Source organism: Juglans regia, chromosome 2 (assembly GCF_001411555.2).
Source record: "Juglans regia cultivar Chandler chromosome 2, Walnut 2.0, whole genome shotgun sequence".
Taxonomy (NCBI): domain Eukaryota; kingdom Viridiplantae; phylum Streptophyta; class Magnoliopsida; order Fagales; family Juglandaceae; genus Juglans; species Juglans regia.
Window position 1 is genome coordinate 7,683,162 of NC_049902.1, and position 19,449 is coordinate 7,702,610.

A 19,449-nucleotide genomic window follows, 5' to 3' on the forward strand; every position below is an offset into this window, starting at 1 on the left:
AATAAAAGACAACCTATAGCTTATTTATCTTTCTACTTTATAAGCAACATATATTACTACAGCTTAATTTTTTAGAGTTTGTTTAGACAGTGAGATGAAATAATTTTAAATAAATTAAATAAAATATTATTTTTTAATATTATTATTATTTTAAAATTTAAATAGCCCTGCCGATCACAAAGCTACGTACCCAAATAAAACTTTAAAAACAATTTGCTCCAGTTGTCAATCTCTACCTCATTTAAAGTGGTTTTCAGTATTTAATAGGACATGATTCTCCAATGCACACACACATATTCATTTTTCAAGGCATTGTCCCTCAGTTGGGCGATCCAAAAATAAATAAGATTTTCTAATACCGGGTTGACTTTGGATTGTAGTTGACTCATGTTTAATACCATAGTTCTCACGTCTTAAGAAGCAACGATAGGATGCCACGTCTCTTTCTTCTATATAGATAAGCTTTATTATAAAAAGAATTTCTTTTTTTTTTTTCCCTTCTAAGATATATGGAAAGTTAGTTCTTTGTATTACTATCTCAAACTCATGTAGCCAAGTCTCTAGCAAACTTGATAATAAAGTTTCAGATCTCTGAGTAAAGCTTAACCCAATTTGCAAGTTCTTATCTTTCAGCATGCATGGTGTGACCAATGAGGCCAAAACATGCTCGCGTGATTCATCCACCTAATAATAATTGCAATATTTTGCAGACAGTTTGAGTTTTTCTCACATAAATAAGAAGAGTTAAGATATAAAATAAATAATAAAATCTACCTATTCTCATTAGTTTAAACTTTTGAGACAAGTGGTGATTTCACATGGTATCAAAGCAGAGGTCTTGAGTTCAAATCCTGACTCTACACTTTAACCCATTTAATTAAATATTACACTTGTTGGACTTACTCATTGAGGAGAATTCTGGCTCACAAGTGAGGGGGAGAGTTAAGATATAAAATAAATAATAAAATCTACCTCTTTTCATTAGCTTAAGCTTTTGAAACAAGTAGTGATTTCACAAGAAGCAGCTTGTACCGGCTTTATCTTGCGGAAATAACTCCATACTTATTATATCTTGTGGTCCATTCTCTCTTCTGCTATAAAGAAAAGTTGATATATATTGAGCATAGTATGCAGATTAGGGGTTTGATGGCATGACTTGTGATCTTGTGAAGACTTAATAAGTTTGAGAGGGAAAGGAGGGGGAGTGTGAGATAGGTTGTCATGTTTTATGGAGGGTGACTAAACAACCACCTTCAGCACACATGCCATCTTTATGTAATGTAACATAATAAAAAAATTGCCTTTTATCTCCTCATGACTTGGCATACCTGTACCTGTTTTCAACATCTCACTCATTTTCTCTTTGATGCCAAGAATAAATAATTACCCCAAAAACAGAAGTGATATATGAAAAAAGTACATCTCTAATGGAAGCTGAGAGTATGAGAAGAAATATAAGAACCTGCAGGTTACAGAACTGAAGTTTCAAGTTGAAACAAATTCATATGAGCATTTAGTATGCAGTAAATGTGGCTTATTCCTTTGACAGATAAAACAAAAAAAAAATGTTAACAAAAACTTATCTATGAAATTCAAAGATGGCCTAGTTGAAGGCAGTGAGCAGGAATGACTAGGTGAAATACTTGAAAGAATTAATGAAATAGTATCCAGAAACTTGTTGTGTCTGTGTATACACTTGGGGAATCTTTAGTGGAAACCGTGGCCAGGACTAAGAAATTCGATTAGAGATCCAATTCACGAGGGCTTCGTGCTTGTGGGTGCTTCCCACCCACCACGGCGGGAACCCAACATGGTCATTGCTCTCTTCTTCAACAGGAGCAGGAAGATTGAGGTCAAGAAAGTCCCGAATTTCCGGGACTGGTTTCTGAATCACAATGGTAGGAATAGGATTGTGTCTAGTGTCAGAGCCCCCAACCAAGTGGGATCTTTTGTGACCTCCCAAGGCTTGGCCTGATGGAAAAACCTTGAGGCAAATTGGGCACTTGTGCCCCTTACTACTCTTCTTGGACCCTTGGCTTGTCTCGGTCTTTTTATCACAACCAGCAGCTATTTCTTGGTCAATGGAATTCTCATTCTTGAAGAGTTTCACGAGCTTACTATCTGCAGTAGGGTCGGGAGAGAGTTCGGTTTCGATGCTGTTCTCACTACTCTCAATCCTTGAAGCAAAGCAGCCTTTGATCTTTTTATGACTAGCTCTGTGTCCTCCAAGAGCTTGGTATGAGTGAAAGACTTTGTTGCAAGTAGTACACTCAAATTTGCTCCTCCTATGGGGATTCTTGCAGATTTCAGACTCTAAAGAGTTGGTAGTCAAATTTTTCAAGGACTCGGATCTCAATTCAGGATCATAGGAATCGTGGAACTTTCTCTTGCTTGAGTTACACTTAATGGAAGCCAATTGAGCTTGACTTAAAGCAGTCTCCTTGGAGAAATTCTTCCCCAATTCAACTTCAGAATCGTCAAATCCAAATTGATCATCGATCTGAGATGTCTTTATCATGTCATCATTGAAAAACCCATCATTTGAAGCTTCAGTTTTGTTTCTTCTAGACCGACTTCTTGAATTGCCAGAAGTACAGAACTCTGACCGTCTCCCTTTGAGATCCTCAGAATCCAAATTACCAGGCTCCAACTTCTTATAACTGAGTTTCTTCACTTTCTCATTCTCACTACCATTACAGACAGAAATCTTGCCCTCAATTTTGGAAATTGGGTTAGTTTGAAAAGATTCTGGAGTTTCTAAGAACACGGAATTATTATCAGAAGACTCAGCAGAAGAATTCAAACCACCCCAATGACCCACATCCCTAGAAAGCATCATCAAGCACATAGCAACCTCTTCTCGTTCTTGCTCAATCTCAGAAGCAGAAGAGGAAGCATTGGCTAAAGAAAAAGAAGAGGTTTCAGTGGCCGTGTACCTTGTTTTTCTTTCCGATCTCCTCCTCCGATTTGGAGCTGCGGTTTCATTGTCGGATTGACTGTCCATGGCCAGCTTCTGGTTGGCACTGGTCAATGAATCCTGATCCTCCAAGCTATTGGAATTCTTCTCTTTTTCTGAGTGACACTTCATGTGACCAAAGAGAGCTTTCCAAGACTGAAACTTTTTTCCACATTCTTTGCAGAACTTGTCAAAGAGTGAAGCCTCTCCACCTGAATCTGCAAGCCTCCTAGTTTTCTTGGGATTCTCTCTGAGGCCATAGCCAGCATGAGTCCCAGGTTCCAAACCCATCTCAGTATTTGTCTGGTTTCTGCCAGTGTTGAAAGAGGAGAGCTTTATTTTGCTGAGTTTTCCTTCTGTTTCAGCTGAATTATTGCTCAAATGAGACCTCATATGGCCTCCCAAGGATCTACCACAAGGAAACCTCTTGCTACAGAACTTGCACACATGTACTAATGCTCGACCTTCTTCCATTGAATTAGAATTACAGTACAACAAAGGAAAACACAGATCAGATTAGCAAATGGAACTTCAAATCTGATCACAGAATTCGTAACAATGCAAGGATTTCTCAGTTTCTTAAACTAAAAAGCCAAATGGTAATGAAACAGAGGACCGCAAGGAAAAGCGAACGGAACCCAAATCAGAAAATTAAGCTGGAAGCTCAAATCTGGTTAGGAAATTGAGTTAGATCATGGTTTCTTACTCCCCGAACTAATCAGAGAAGAACCCATCTCAGATTTAACAGAACTGTAAATCAGAAACCAAGATCTGACGCACGCACGAGGAAAGGAGGAGAGGAGAGGGCAAGTAAATGTGTAGTAGCTTTATTCTCTCACTAGTAGCTCTCTCATGGGTAGTTGAAATTTGAAGAAAAAATCAAACTTGAAGAAGGTGGGGGGTCTGTTACCTTTGTTGCTAATGATGGCGATGAACAAGCCAAGGAAGAAAAATTAAAAAGACTAAAAATGAGTGAGCGAGCGCTCGTTTCTCTTTTCTCCCACTACTTTCTCTCTCTGGGATTGACTATATTTGGAGGAGAAATCCATGCATGGAAGCAAAGATTAAAGAGAGAGAGAGAGGTAAAGGAGTGGAAAGATAGCAGCACGTGTACTCAACCGAGGATCCTACGCCACCACAAATCTAACGGCTTCAGATTTGTCCAGGTGAGCATCCCTATGGGTGAGGAACCCACTAAACTAACTGCCTTCCAACTATTCTTTCCTTTGTCTTGCTATCAAGGAATACCCTCTCTCTCTCTCTCTCTCTCTCTCTCTAAAATACACAGCTCCCTCCTCAAGTGAAAGGTTCCACTCTCCGGCCGTTATTCTTTTGGACTTTCTCTTTTTTTTTTTTTTTTTTTAAATAAAAAAATGTTATTTTTATATTTCCAAAGACATAAATCATGATTTTCCCCAAGTTGGGTCCACCAAGTTATCCTCAAACTAGTTTTCCAAAGTGAAGCTAGCATGCTCTGTCACTGTACCATATATAGTCTATATATAAATTATCTTGGCTATTCTATGGGCGTTTTGAGTAGTTTGGTGTGCTTATTGGTTGGTGATGAAATTGAGATAATAATTTCTCAAAAGCTAGCGTTGCCTTTTTTTTCAATACCCAGATTGCAATAATTAAAAGAGTAGAGGTTGGAACAGTTCCATTAATTAATAATCTTATTATATTCTTCTTAAGTCACTATTTACCGTCTCACACTCTACATCCTATAAAAAATAATTTTACACTATGAAAAATATCTCTACATCTTAAAAAAAAATTATAAATGTAGAGTGTATAAGTAAATAATAACTGATGCATAGCATTTTTTATTCCATTAATGTCACATTAGTGCAATAGAAAAACAATAACAAAAAATAGCAAATCAGGTTAAATTAATGTTTTTTTTTTGTTTGATTAAGAATCAAGAAAATGAGCGATTATTAAGATATGAGTTAATATTACTGTTTTCAATTTCGTACCGTATCGACCGGTACGGTCGATATTTCGGCCTTCAATTTTTTTTTTCATTTTTTCAAACTACAAGTTTATTTTTTGACCCTCAATTTAGACTAGACTATTTATAATTTATATATATGTATTTATATATAATTTATTTATATATAGACTATTATTTAAGTATATAATTTATATATATTTATATATATAATTTATTCATATATTCGACTATTTCAAAACGGTATACGCGATATCAAAATATTTAATTTTAGTGCCTTGACCGGTACGGCTTCCGGTACGGTATTTAAAACATTGGTTAATATAACATGAGTCTTATATATATAGAAAATGCATTGTTCATGTATACTGAAGCTAGCGGAGTAGGCAATATTGGAGAGTTTTGTTGATTATCAACTATGAAAGTATAAGAAGTCTTTATTAATATTAGAGAAAGCAAATAACATAGCGAGACAATGCAGAGCAGAAAGGATATCGAAGCTTCAAATTAGATGGTTTACCAACGCATGGAGTTCACACACGTCGACTCAACTCATCATCTGATGATAGGAACAAGTAGATTTATATATTGAGAAATAGAGAATGCCTTTATTTTTGTTATATATTTTTACTTTTATATTAATTTAATCATACGTACAACCGATACTTTGTTATGTTTACTTGGTAAAGAATCATGAATAACATCTTTCCTGCAAGAGCCAAAGTGATGGTGCTGTTTCTCTAAGCATAGATCCAATACATTAGGTAGCCTTAGATGTATACATGTGTGTATATGAGTAATGATATACACACAACACATTATACAATAATATTATATAATAAGAGTATTTTTATAAAATGATGTTACTTTTATAAGATATTTTATAAAAATACCTCTCATTTAAAATATAGTTGTATAAAGTGCTGTAAGAAATGTTGTGTGTAAATTATTTTCCTATATATATATATATTGGATAGAACGAAAGATATGATAGAAATTAACCATCTTCACTATGCGGTGATTCTGTTGACAATGGTAATTGGGCAGCTTTAGGGTCTGTTTAAATACAGAAACGGTTTCATCTCATCTCATCTCATCGTTACAATTTTTTTAAATTTTCACATAAAATATAATAAACAATTCAACTTTTTCAAATTTCAAAATAATAATAATATTAAAAAATAATATTCTAATAATATTTTATTCAACTTTCATCTAAAACCATCTCATCTCATCTCACTATCCAAACAAGACCTTTTTTTTATTATTATTATTGCATGTCTATAGCACTTAGTTCCTTTTCTTTTTAAGGCGAAAAGAGTATATAAATTTTAGACAGATTTTTTTTTTTATGTTTTTCTTTTTTATATAATTAAATACTAAGAAACTAGAATTTATGGCATTTCCTAATTGTTTCAGCATAGAAATCATTTAATTTGAAACTCATGATCTATATATTGTGAATTTACGTGTACTCCTACTCATGACAAGCCATTTTTGCAAGATCAAACCCTCTATATATATATATATATAAAGAACTCAAAATTATTGATTGGATATCTAACTCATTATGACTTTCATGGAGAGGTGAAAATACCTTATTTACAAGTTTTCTAAATTATAATTGAAACAGATATTACAAATTAGTACAAAGTAGACATACAGACAAAGGCAAGAATTTATGTTAATCTCTAAGGGAATCTTCTCTTTATAGGATCGGTAATCCCCTCATAAATACACTTTAATATTTAATTAATTAGTACAAGCTGCCTAAGCTTTTGGGTGAAATATTTAATTAGTATAAGCTTCTTAGGCTTGTGAGTGCTTAATTTAATTTCATATCTATATTTTTTTAGTTTTTGACAGACAAAAGAAGTGCTGGATGTAGTCTTTGTTATCATTCTGGAGTTCTGCTAATTAGTATAAGTTTGTGTACAAATGCATCATTTATTATAAAATTCATAACAATTAAAAAATAAATAAATGATAGTTGCAATCGTGAGTGTGCAAGTATCGCGCAATTACTTTAAAAAAAGTAAATAAATATGAAACTCACATGAAAAGAAAATTAATTTTTTAATAGTGAATTTCACTCTTTTTCAAAGCGACTGTACAACGCTTGTGCACTCCACGATTGTATGTAATATTACTCTTAAAAAAAAGCACAAATACTTTTTCATGCTAACTGATGTTTCAGATTTAAATATATTTTTGAAGACTAAGGAGGTGCAAGATGTAAATCTGAGTTAAATTATAGAGTTATGTTACACAAATATTTATAGTGAGATTCATTATAATTATGAAAAAAAAAACTAAAATACATATTTTTTTACATCAGATGGTCGATGCATGCGTGAATACTAGTATTGGTTTCTTTATATGCATATACAAAATTATTATTATTTTTTATATATTTTACAATTAGCACTACTGCAAATTCTATCATTTATGGTAGGTTTGGGAGGTGAGATGAGAATTTTGTGTTTTATTTTAGTGTTTAAAATATTATGTTTTAGTATTATTATTGTATTGGAATTTGAAAAACTTGAATTAGAATTTGAAAAAGTTGAATTGTTTATTATATTTTGTATGGAGATTTGAAAAAGGTATAATGATGAGATGAGATGAGAATTTTGTGTCTCATCCCACCTCCCAAACCTGCCCTTAGCATCCACAAGAATTATTTTTCTAAAATTCTATCCATTGTTGGAGAGAGAAAGAGAGAGAGAAAGGGGGGAGGAAAGAGAAAAAGTCATAAAATAAGATTTGGAGAGTATTTTCAAATTTGCAGAAACAATTTTTAAATATTCATAATCCAATACAACTAAATTTAAGGTCATATTATGCAAATATGTAGATGTATATACAGATGCATAATTCAATACTAGTGCTCTCATATCTTCCTTCATATTAGCAATCCATTTAACACGCGATCAATAAACAGACTTGCAAATAAATTTTTTACACAACGGCAAAGTTGTCAATTGGCAAAGACATGGCCATGGGGAGGATGGCCGATCGAGAGAGATGGTGAGAAACAGTGCCGGCCGCTTTGATTTTGAAGCCGACTCTCATCGCACTAACCGCAACGTGAATGTCTTATTAGCAGCAGCTACAAGAAATATATATATACGATATGTATAGCCAAATCCAATTGACTTTGTGATTAGTTGCTGCATATATGCTGCGCTTTGTGCTCTTCTCTGCCGGCAGTTGAGTACAATGTTTAGCTGTAACTTGTCTGAATGTGTGATTGGATTTTCAGCATTGCTTCCTTTTTCTTTTTGTATTTTAATCTGATTTTTCAACTGCAAACAGGTGCATGCACCAAAGAGGGCTAGCTAGCTTGTGGTGTGCACGATAACGTGTGAGCCAATTATGCTGATCTCTTTTTTGGTTGAAATTTGATTAACAACTTCAAACACATTATATATACATGATGATCAGTCTTTTCTTTTATAGCTAGCTTGGTTGGAGTAGTTACCTTTTAGAAATAAATATTATGTCTTTTTAAAACAACAAATTAAATTCATGTTGAACATTGTAATTACCACATGTAAATAATAATAATAAAAAATTATATGTATTGAACATCTCTAGAAGAAGAGCACGAAATGTTGAGCACATTTATTTTGATTATGTTGGGGACGTTACCGGGTCATAGATTTCACGTAAATAAACTCTATCATCATTTATAACTTGTAAAAGATGTGATAGAACAAGACATATATGAAAGAAGAATAATTATGACTAGCAAATGGAGGAGTACTACTCACTATAACATATCATGTCAATTTTCATCCCAAAAGATTGAATTTTTGTCCCAAAATACATTTTGAGATGAAAACAAAGCGTCTCAAAGTCGTCCAAATATCACTGTCCTAAAAGATATTTTGGGATGAAAATAAAAATTGTTCCAAAAAATATCTTTTGGGACGAAAATTTGCTAGACTGTTCCAACACGTTCGAACGGCTATTTTTTTTTTTTTGTACGGCTGAATTTCGTCTCAAAAAGGAGTTCGAACACCAACAAAAAACGTTCGAACGTAGATTGTATGTTCTAACGTATTCTACATGGGTGGTCGATCGATACTAATTCGTTCGACTAAATAGACATGAGGAAACGCTCAAACAAATAAATTCATGATCGAACGGAAATTATATTTTTATGCATTGAGTAAGATATTCAAACGTATAATGAAAGGATCGAGCGATTTACTAGTTAACAGCCATTCAAACAATATCATGTAATGTTCGAACGGTTATTTCCAATGTATCATGTTCGAATGTTTCATGGACGTTTGAATGGTTAATGTTTTATTTTAACCAAAAATTTAAAATAAAATAGGCATAATTAAATAATATTTAAAAATATATATTAAAAATTGTTCAATACAAATAAAACTAGTCATAAGTCTGAATTAAATAAATAAAATAGGAATAGTAGTAATAATGTCATCCATACAGAACTTTATAATTAAATCTCAAAATCTAAGCAAAACAGGAAAATCAGTTGCTTGGAGGCCTGAACTGTTGCATAAGCATCTGCATTTAGAGTTGCATATCTCTTCTAAATTCTTCTTGTTGTTCTTCTTGCTGTTTTCTGCATATCTCCAAGTTTGTTTGTTTCGCCAATTGAGTCTCTAACTCATGTTATCTTGCAATCAATTATTCAATCCTGAAATTCACATTCTCTAATGCTATAAAGGTACTTGACGTTTAGGAAGAGCTAGAATGCTTTATACAACGACTCAAACCCTTCAAATATTTTGATCGTTTACCCAGAACTTGTGTAAGATGTTTAACATCACTTGTTGATAAATTTTGATCTAACGCAGTTTCAACAAATAGGGCAACTATTTTATCCTACACCAACATAAATAATTAATATCGTTACAAATATTCAAATATATTTAATTAAAACAGATTATAATACTTACATAATTCATGAGCATCGAGATGAGTTCACTCTCTATTACGATCAGTATGTGATGCAATATATAATTTTTTCAGATTATAATTGGTGTCTAACTCTTGCTACAAGAGATATTGTTAAGATATAAAGTCAATTTTAAAATTAGTACCGCCAAAAAAACAAACTATATAGAATAAAGAAATAAAAATTATATTACCAATTTCATAGAGAGACGATGGAAAGATCTTGAGCATGCATGATGATGAATCTTCAATTTCGATTTATTTGTTTTTTTTATAGAACTTCGCTCATGTATAAAAGTTATAAATATTAATAAGCAAAAATTATATATAGAACACGTAAGTAAATAATTCATTTAATTTATCTTATATGATAGATCCTCAAACATGTTGTAAAATTTTTTCCAATCGAAAGGTCGAACATCCTAAAAAGAAGTCATCCTCGAAAAAATATATACACATATATTATCACTTAGAAAATATAATAATATTAATATAAATTCATTATTTAAAAACATAAAAATATAATGTATGGTGCGACATAGTGGGCTTTATATTCAGTAGGATTCGATCAGAGGCTTCCTACATTCCGACAGATATTTTACCTTTTGGGATTCTCATCATGCAATTTCTACAACAGGCCGGGGTCTTCGAGATATTGTCGAGCGTGTCCGAGAGCCGATTTGACCGATCAACTCCTCCACCCTGTCACGGAGCACGGGGCACTTGAGACTTCATCACCGTGCTCCTAGGGATGAGCCGATCGATACTCAGGCTGGAGATGCACACCCGAAAGATCATGGAGTATTGGCCGATGAGACATCCACACAACCCGAGGCCTCACGCACTGTTACTCCTGACCAGATTGCTGATAGAGTGCCTGCAGAGATTCGCACACAAACTTCAGATATGGTCGTTGCAGTACGTACGGAGATCTGGACTGCCTTCTCCGACTTACTTACAGAGATTACTGCTACTATTTCTGAGTTACGTATGGAGATTGATCTCATGTCTGAGACTCAGCTCATGATCTGTACTCGACTGACATAGCTAGAGACACATCTAACTTCAGTCAAGGATGTGTGTAGAGAGTTATGATCTTAATATTTTGTATTTTTAATTTATATTTTCTTTTGTTTTTGGTATGGACAATATTTAATGTTTTGTAAATTTAATTAATTATGAATTAAGTCTTTTTTTTTATAAACTAACTGTTGATTTCTATTATATATTATTTAATTAAAATTAATGTTAGTGTTCGAACAACACATACCATTCGAATGAAAAAAAAACCGTTCGAACGCTGTTATCCACGTTCGAACATTGATCATCTACATGTTCGAACGGTAAAGTGGTATGTTCAAACGGAAAATCAATTTCCCGCGCTTAACCCGCCAATTTCTTAACCATGTTCGAACTGTTATTTTATTTTCATCCCTACATATACCATTCGAACACGTTCGAACGGTCAACATGTTTCAGTCTTTTTGGAGCAAACTCTAAATTTCGTCCCTACATCTCATTTTTTGGAATGATTTTCATTTCGTTCCAAACAGAAATCGTCCCAAAAATCAAATTTTGTTGTAGTGACTTAAAAGGTCTAGACAGCTTTTTTAGGGTTCTTCTCGACCTCTTCCACGGGATCGTGACCTCTAATTTTTCTCATCTTTCCCTTCTCTTGGTAACAGATGTAAAGACATATGAGCGCTGGTGATCTATAAACAATTTATAGTGAAACTTTTTCCCATGATTTTATGAACATAGATCTTAGTGTCAAACTACAAACTTCAGTGTTTCATTTTTTTTTCTGCCATTTGCCTTGATTTTATTATGTTTATAACTGTGTATCTCCTCCATTGGCATCGTTTCTAAGCTCATCTAACCTACTGTTGACTCCTGAATTCAGAATCTAAGATCAAAAGATTAATATTAGATTAGGTTTCAATAATTTTCATTATGCATAATGAGTACTACTGCTAGCTGAAGGAGACTTCACTTGAGAGTGAAGAGAAAAGAGTTGGGCCTCCAAAAGTGATGCTGAAATAGACAAGTACACTCCTTCCAAGGAAAGATTACCCACTCCTTTGTCTTCTGCCATTCCTACTTCTAGCAGTTTATTAAGAGTCTGAGAGATAAAATGCCCCACATTGGTTTTATGGGACATCTTTTACCATGTAAAATTATTATTGTCTTAAAAGTTTAATCTGATAAAAAGAGATAGATTTTTATTATTTATTTTATATCTTAACATTCTTTCTCACGTGTGAATCAGATTTTTCCTCAATGAGTAACCCAACACGTGAAATATTTAATTAAATAAGATAGAATATAGAGTCAGGATTCAAACTCAGGACTTATACTCTAATACTAGATGTAATCACCACTTATTCCAAATTCCAAACACCATTTTGTTTAAACCAATTAATATATATATCTTTTGTGCCACACAGATACCATGTTAGCAAAAATCTTATGTTTATTTTTTATTTTTTAGAAAAAAGAGAGCCTATTACCCTAAACATGCATAATACCAAGTAGCTGAATAATTAATCTTATTAGTAGTATTCTTCAATTTAATTTTGACTAAGATCCAACCAAACAAAATCAATCATATTTGTTTTCAAAATCTAAATTATTTCCTTCATAATATTTTAGTTGAAAGCCAATATTGATTTTGTTTTCTTCTTTCTTCTTCTCCCTTCAATTGCCCTTTCTCCTATTACCCCTCCAACTAAGAAAGAAACATTTTTATCTCTTGTAAATATGAAAACTATTTCACCATCAAGAAATTAAATGGGAGAAATATACAAAACCTCCTCCAACTATCATCAAATTTAAAATCACCTCTCAAACTATTATATTAATTTTCGACAATCATACCGCAAACTATTCAAAAATTATAGTGTATTCCCTTTTCCCTCAAATGAAAATATTACCTTTAAAACTTCTAAAAAAAGGGTGATGATACACCCACTGAGAAGTCTCACCGAACAACCCTTTTTTTTTTAAAAAAAAAACATTTTTTTAAACCTCTTAAATATTTTTTTTTAAAATTATAAAGTCATTAAAATACACTTCTTTAATCATTAAGTAAAAATAAATACTAATAGATGAAAATTCTCGATAGCACCATTAAATAAAAACATATTCTCCTAAAAGAATCTATTAAATTCAAAAAATGATTTTTTTATTGAAAAAAAAAACCCTCTATATATATATATATATATATATTATCTCCCATCTAATCTCCAACAATATTTGTAGCACTCATTTCATGAAAAGGTCACCATAGATCATGAAAATCAATAAAAGTGAGGAGTAATATGAAAAGATGTACTACTGGCCTAGAAATCTCGGCCAACTTACTTTCTTTGCTTGGGATCAAGCGCAAGCTGCTGCTGGGCAACTGCCCAACCTATGTCAGCTATATATATATATATATATATATATATAATATATCATATATGAGGGTTTTATATATAAATTTCTTGATTGCATGCACAGCAGCAGTTAGCTGACCGACACCACCCATCAGAGACCAATAAAGATATAAAAAAATGATTAGAAAAGTTGCATGGATTACAAGCATATCAAGCTTTAATCAATTCACAAGCCAGCTAGCCAGTAAAAATCTTGGCGGTTGGGACAATTTTACTCAATTGCTTTCTGCTTAGTGTTGCAGAAAAAAAAAAAGTAAAGGAAAGAAAAAGCTGAGTGGTTCTTACTGGAGCTGCAGAAGTAAACTCCCAACACCTTTCTCATGAAATCTTCTATGCCATTAATATACATATACATATATTTCTGGGCTTTCCCTCATACAATATAATAATATATGGGTACTGGATAATGCATTTTGGATTGTTTTAGTATTAAATATATGAAGCAACTACAAATCCACTACTCTCTCTCTCTCTCTCTCTCTCTATATATATATATATATATATATATATATATACACATACACATACACAGGACCTAATCATAAAGTTGCATGTGTTGCTTCATATAAGCAATAATGGTGCATGTGGTAGTGAGCAAGTACTACTCACCAGCAATGCTTTGGAAATACTCAAAAGAGTCGATGAATTTCAAAAATATGAAGGATAGAGCAAAATAAATGAGAACTTTTATGTGGGACCCTTTCCTACCCCTTTGGCTTTTGGACTAAAGAGTTGGTTTTGGGATTTGGCATTTTAGTAAGCCTTCATCACTACCACTGATAGATACTCTATATGTTTGTTGGTTGCATTTTGGTAATTCTCTAAGCAAAAGTCCTCTTTGCAGTGCGCGCGCGCATATATATATATATATATATATGAAAAATGATATTTTTAATCTTAGGGTATATAAGTCTCGTGCATTACATTTAAAAAAATTGGATAAATATGAGACTTTCATGAAAAAATATTAAAGTAAACCATATCGTTTTTTAAAGGAAATACACAGAACTTGTACATCCTAAGATTATATCTAACATTACTATATATATATAGTTGCGTATATACCTAATCCAAGTCCATGTGGGTTTAATTAAGAATCTAAAGAGATTAGTTATCTAACTGTTCTAATACACTGGCATTGACTCAAAATAAATGGAACTGTAGCTAATTTCTTTTCTTTTCCGATCAACAAATTAAAGTTCATTTCCTAGCTCATAAAATTCATGTCCTGATCGAAAATTGAAATCGCGAGACTCCCAAAAAAAAAAGAGGTAAGTGAGATCTGCAAGAACTTTTCCACTTTCATCTGCTCGATCTTTTAGATCAATCTGATGACTGTAAAATCATCATGAATAAGTTGGTGTCTTCAACTTTTATTAATTTGTTAAGAAAAATAATCTATTACCACTTTTTTTTTTCTTCTTTATGACATATGACTCACGATAAAACTATGTATTGTGACCTAAATATCTCCTCGAATATGCAACATATATAATCTTTGTAGTGTCAGTAGATGGCATGCAGCTTGTATCATAAAAAGATCGAAGTGTTCATTTTTCTCCAAATGGAATACTACTGATAAGAGATTAATTTCCTGATCTAAATTAGCATCAAACCTCAACTGATGATCATTGTTCCTTTTCAACTCCTATGTTTTTTTTTTTTTTTTTTTTAACAAAGCCAAACTCAGTAATTCAGTAAGCCAAATTCAGAATCTCAACACCAGAAAATTAACATGTACTCTATAAAACAGTCCTCTACTATATATAAAGATCCAAATGAATCAGATTACTTGATCAATGAATTACAGGCGGAAAGTAAAGACAGAAGAATTAAAAGTGGTTGCTTTGTTTATTAGGTAAACATAACCATGATCAATCACAGGACTAGACCCACTTTGATGATGATGATGATGAAGATCATGCATATATATAGTTGAAATTAGCTTATTTCTCTAATTTTGATTAAAAAGGAGACTAGGCTTTGTTAATGGACACAGTGGCAGAAGCAGTAGTATTACATGAGGCACTACTGCACTCATAACTTAGACCAATTGGGTGTGCAGATTCTGCAGAATGGTACAACTTATTACAATTCTTTAATGGCAGAAAAAGCATATATAACTTTTTCCACCCAGTCAGCACGAGTAGTATGAACAAACTGTTTGGTTCTCAAAAGGGTTCAGACAAAAGTGATAATTAGACGGTGGAAATTTCATGCTTTCTTTAATTACTTTCACATGAGTACATATTCCATGGATGAAGTGCTGTTGCGTGCAGGCTATTATATATGAGAGACTTGGCATGGGTTGCCATCAATCTTTACACCTGCCTAAATTTAGTACTCTTTTTTTTTTAACCACTACTTTATGGTAATGTTTTGCTTTGTCACTGGCGTTGTGACGTTTAGTGTACAATTGTTGGACCAATATTAATGGATACGGCAAAGAAAATTGGAGAGCTTCATTAATGTGGCTAGGTATAGATCATTCATTATACATAATGGAAACCCGGCATCTTTCATTACTGAAAAATGGGAAACCATGACTCATTCATTTAGGCAACTTTTGTTTTTTTGTTTTTGTTTTTTCTCTGGGAACCCTCTACTCACTCCAAAACATCCAGACCAAATTGCGTGAATAACTAAAAAAAGGGAAATACACTGAGAAGAAAATGGGAACAATGGAACAAATTCGATCTCACAGTTCTTACCCAATACACTACTCTATATTGGCCAAGAGAGAGGCCACCTTCGAAAGTGGTTTAAATTGGCATTCTAGTTAGAAGATCGTTGAGAGTTTCTCCGGCAGCCACCATGGTATGTGGAGGCCACGGTAGAGTAGTACAGACTCTTAGTTTATTATAGTAGTTGCAAAAGATCTCCATTTCCACAACCTTGAGCTAGAGAGCACAAGCTGGAGATGATTCTTAGCAAAGAAGAGACAATCAAACGACCAATAATTTAGGGTGGAGCATCGACTGAGTTGGAGTCGGTATCCAGGAAACTCGACTCTGACTCCGACTCCGACTTATCTAGAATCCGATCCGAGTCCGATTCCATTAAAATGGATCGAAGTCGAATTTGCACTCTGTAATGATCAAGTCTATAATTTGAGTCCATCATTAAAACGACAAAAACAAAATCACCCAAAAGCATGCTCAAAAGAAGAGGCAATATCCGAGTCATTCAATCATATGACCGAAATATAAATTTAATTTGTGGCAAAAAATTCCACACAATCTGTCACCAAATGCAAGGCTACGACAATGAAATGAAGAAGACAGATGATGGCAAGGAACGACTAGATGATGAGGGTCTGACGGTGAGGGGTATTGGCCGGCAGTTGGTGGGTGAAGGAGTGAGGGCTTCGGGCAACGACGAGCCCAAAGAGAGAGAGAGAGAGAGAGATAAATGAGTTACACTGTGAGGGTTTTAGACGATAGGGGGTTAGGGTTAGAAATAAGGTACTAAACAACATCGTTTGGGTGGGGGAAAATGACTCCATTTTCATTAATGGGCTGAGGAACTAAATGGCCCGCAAAACAACGTCATTTTATGTCACCCAAATGACAACATTTAGGTTGAAATGGGCTGGGGCACAAATTTGGGCTTGGCTGGTGCGGTTTTGGGCTAATATTTTTTTTTCCTAAACCTTAAGTTTAATCTTTATTTAAACTTTAATATTTTTATATATAAAAAAAAAATCACATTTTTATAGTTCTTTTAAACGCTAAATTTAATTGTTAATATTGAATCATTGGTCATTAACAATTACTTTTTTACTAGTATTGAGCTATATATGTGTAGTTTATAACTATTAACAATTGTTCTATATATACAATTACACAGAATCATTTTTCTAGTTACATATTTCTTTATTAGAATCTAGATAATAGATTGATAGTCTTATAATATATATAAATTATACAATATTAGTTAGTCAAGTTTCATCTACTCTAACATATATAATATGTATGATAGTAATACTATGATGTGTATTGTGTACATATAATTGATTATTAGTCTACTAATATTATTATTTAATAATTATTGCATACTAGTATAGTATTGAATTTAACAATACAAGTTCTAGAATTTTTATATGAGTATATATGATTAATATATAAATAATACATATTTTTCTAACCTACATATATTATCGAAGTTAGAGGTCAAAGTCGGAGTCAGATCAGACTCGGTCAAATAGCAAATCGGCTTCGACTCCGATTCCAACTCCATCTCGATGGTGAGGAGTCGATACCGGAGTCGGGATTTTGCATAGCCCTACTTTTATAAGGCCCACCAAATTTTATTTGGCTGAGAAACTCAAATCCTTGAATAGGGACTTGAAGATGTGTAATGCAAATGTCTTTGGACATACTGATAGTCAAGAGTGGTCCCTTTTGTGAGGATCTATAAGTTTTGGAGAGAAAGGAGGTGAGCACTCCTATTTCTGTGGAGGTGTCTTGTAGGAAATTATTTATCACGACGGAGCTTGAGAATGTGCTTTTAATAGAAGAAATCTCTTGAAGACAGATATCGTGAGCCCTTTGGTTTAAAGAAGGGATGGATGTACTAAATTCTTCCATTGGATGAATAATTCTCATCGTAGAATTAATGCTATTGAGATGCTTCAAGTTGATGGACCAGTTTGTTCAGATCATGATGCTACTAAGAGCCATATTGTCAGTTTTTATGAAGATTCTTACATAACAATTCCCTTAGAGGCCTAAACTTGATGGTTTGTCTTTTGAGGCTGTTGATCAGTCGAGCTCTATTTGGTTGAAGAGACATTTTAAGATGGGTGAGGCTTTTCATGTGATTCATGGGATGACTAAGGATAAAGTTCTGGATTTGGATGGGAAGGATAAAGTTCTGGATCTGGATGGGCTTTCTATGGATTTCTTCTATGATAGTTGGGATGTTGTTGGTGAGGATATCACGAAGGCTTTTCACCAACTTCATTTGGAAAGTCTGAAAAATGCCTTAATGTGACTTTTATTTCCCTTATCCCTAAGAAAGTTGGGGCTGTGGAAGTAAAAGATTTTTGACCCAATAGTCTCTTTAATGGGGTGTACAAGATACTTTCTAAAGTTCTTGCTAATCGCATGAATGTTGTTATAAGTAGTATTATATCAAAACCCATGAATGCTTTTGTTAACGGAAGACAAATCTTGATTTTAGTTCTTATTACTAATGAATGTCTAGATAGTAGAATCAAGGTGGGATCATTTGGCATCCTATGCAAATTAGATATGTGAAAGGCATATGATCATGTCAACTGGGACTTTTTGTGTTACTTACTTGGGTGGTGTGATTTTGGGAAAGTTTATAGATTAGGCATTGTATTTCTAATATCCGTTTTTTGGTATTGGTGAAAGGAGCTCCAGTGGGGTTTCTTAACAGTTCTAGAACATTGAGACAAGATGACCTTATTTCCCTTTCCTTTTTGTCATTGTTAAGGACGCCTTCAACCATATGTTGGGTGTAGTTGTTAATGGAGGTTTTCTTTCTAGCTTTTCAGTAGGAGGTGTTGCTACTTCTCACCATATTTTTTTCTAATGATTCCTTACTTTCTTTTAGCTAAGTCTTGGTCATTTTCAATATTTGAAGGCTCCATTGCTATGTTTTGAAGTTGTCTCGGGATTGAATGTGAATTTATCGAATTCTGAAATGGTTCATGTGGGTTCAGTGAATAATGTTCACTGGTTTCCAAACATTTTGGGCTATAAGGTTTCTTTGCTTCCCTTGAACTATCTTAGTTTTCTGTTGAGAGCTATTTTCAAGGCGAAATCTATTAGAGGTTGTGTTAGAAAAAATTGATAGAAGGTTGGCAGGTTAGAAAATAATTTATTTGTCAAATGGTGGTAGAATACTCTTATCAAAAGTACTTTATCTAACCTCCCTATATATTTTCTTTCCTTATTTTTGTTACCTGCAAGTGTGGCCTCTCTTATTGAGAAAACTTTCCACAGTTTTCTTAGGGAGGTATTTGGGAGGAAGCCAAGTCTCATCTTGTCAATTGAGATAAAGTTCTTCTCCGATACCTTGTGGTGGTTTAAGGGTGCGTAAGTTAAGGGTCTTCAATAAAGTACTCTTGAAAAGATGTTTATGAAGATATCATTAGGAAGGGGGGGCTTTGTGAAGAGTAGTTATAGATTCAAAAT

The 19,449-nt window shown here is 33.3% G+C and overlaps 1 protein-coding gene across 2 annotated transcripts; it reads right to left on the reverse strand.

Annotated features, from left to right (window-relative positions):
• Positions 1 to 1,468: 1,468 nt before the first annotated feature.
• On the reverse strand, positions 1,469 to 3,961 carry LOC108990953. Of its 2 annotated transcripts, XM_018965079.2 has the most exons (2): positions 3,867 to 3,961; positions 1,469 to 3,420 (listed from the first exon to the last, which is right to left on the reverse strand). In XM_018965079.2, the coding sequence occupies exon 2, from the start codon at positions 3,347 to 3,349 to the stop codon at positions 1,730 to 1,732; it is 1,620 nt and encodes a 539-aa protein (XP_018820624.1). In that variant the 5' UTR covers positions 3,350 to 3,420; positions 3,867 to 3,961; the 3' UTR covers positions 1,469 to 1,729. The 2 variants fall into 2 exon arrangements, with proteins under 2 accessions (XP_018820624.1, XP_018820623.1); XM_018965078.2 differs by having other exon boundaries at positions 1,469 to 3,961.
• Positions 3,962 to 19,449: the final 15,488 nt, after the last annotated feature.

What these genes read in the sequence shown, in the direction of transcription:
- LOC108990953 (XM_018965078.2), bottom strand. Translation starts at nt 3,430, where the DNA reads ATGGAAGAAGGTCGAGCATTAGTACATGTGTGCAAGTTCTGTAGCAAG.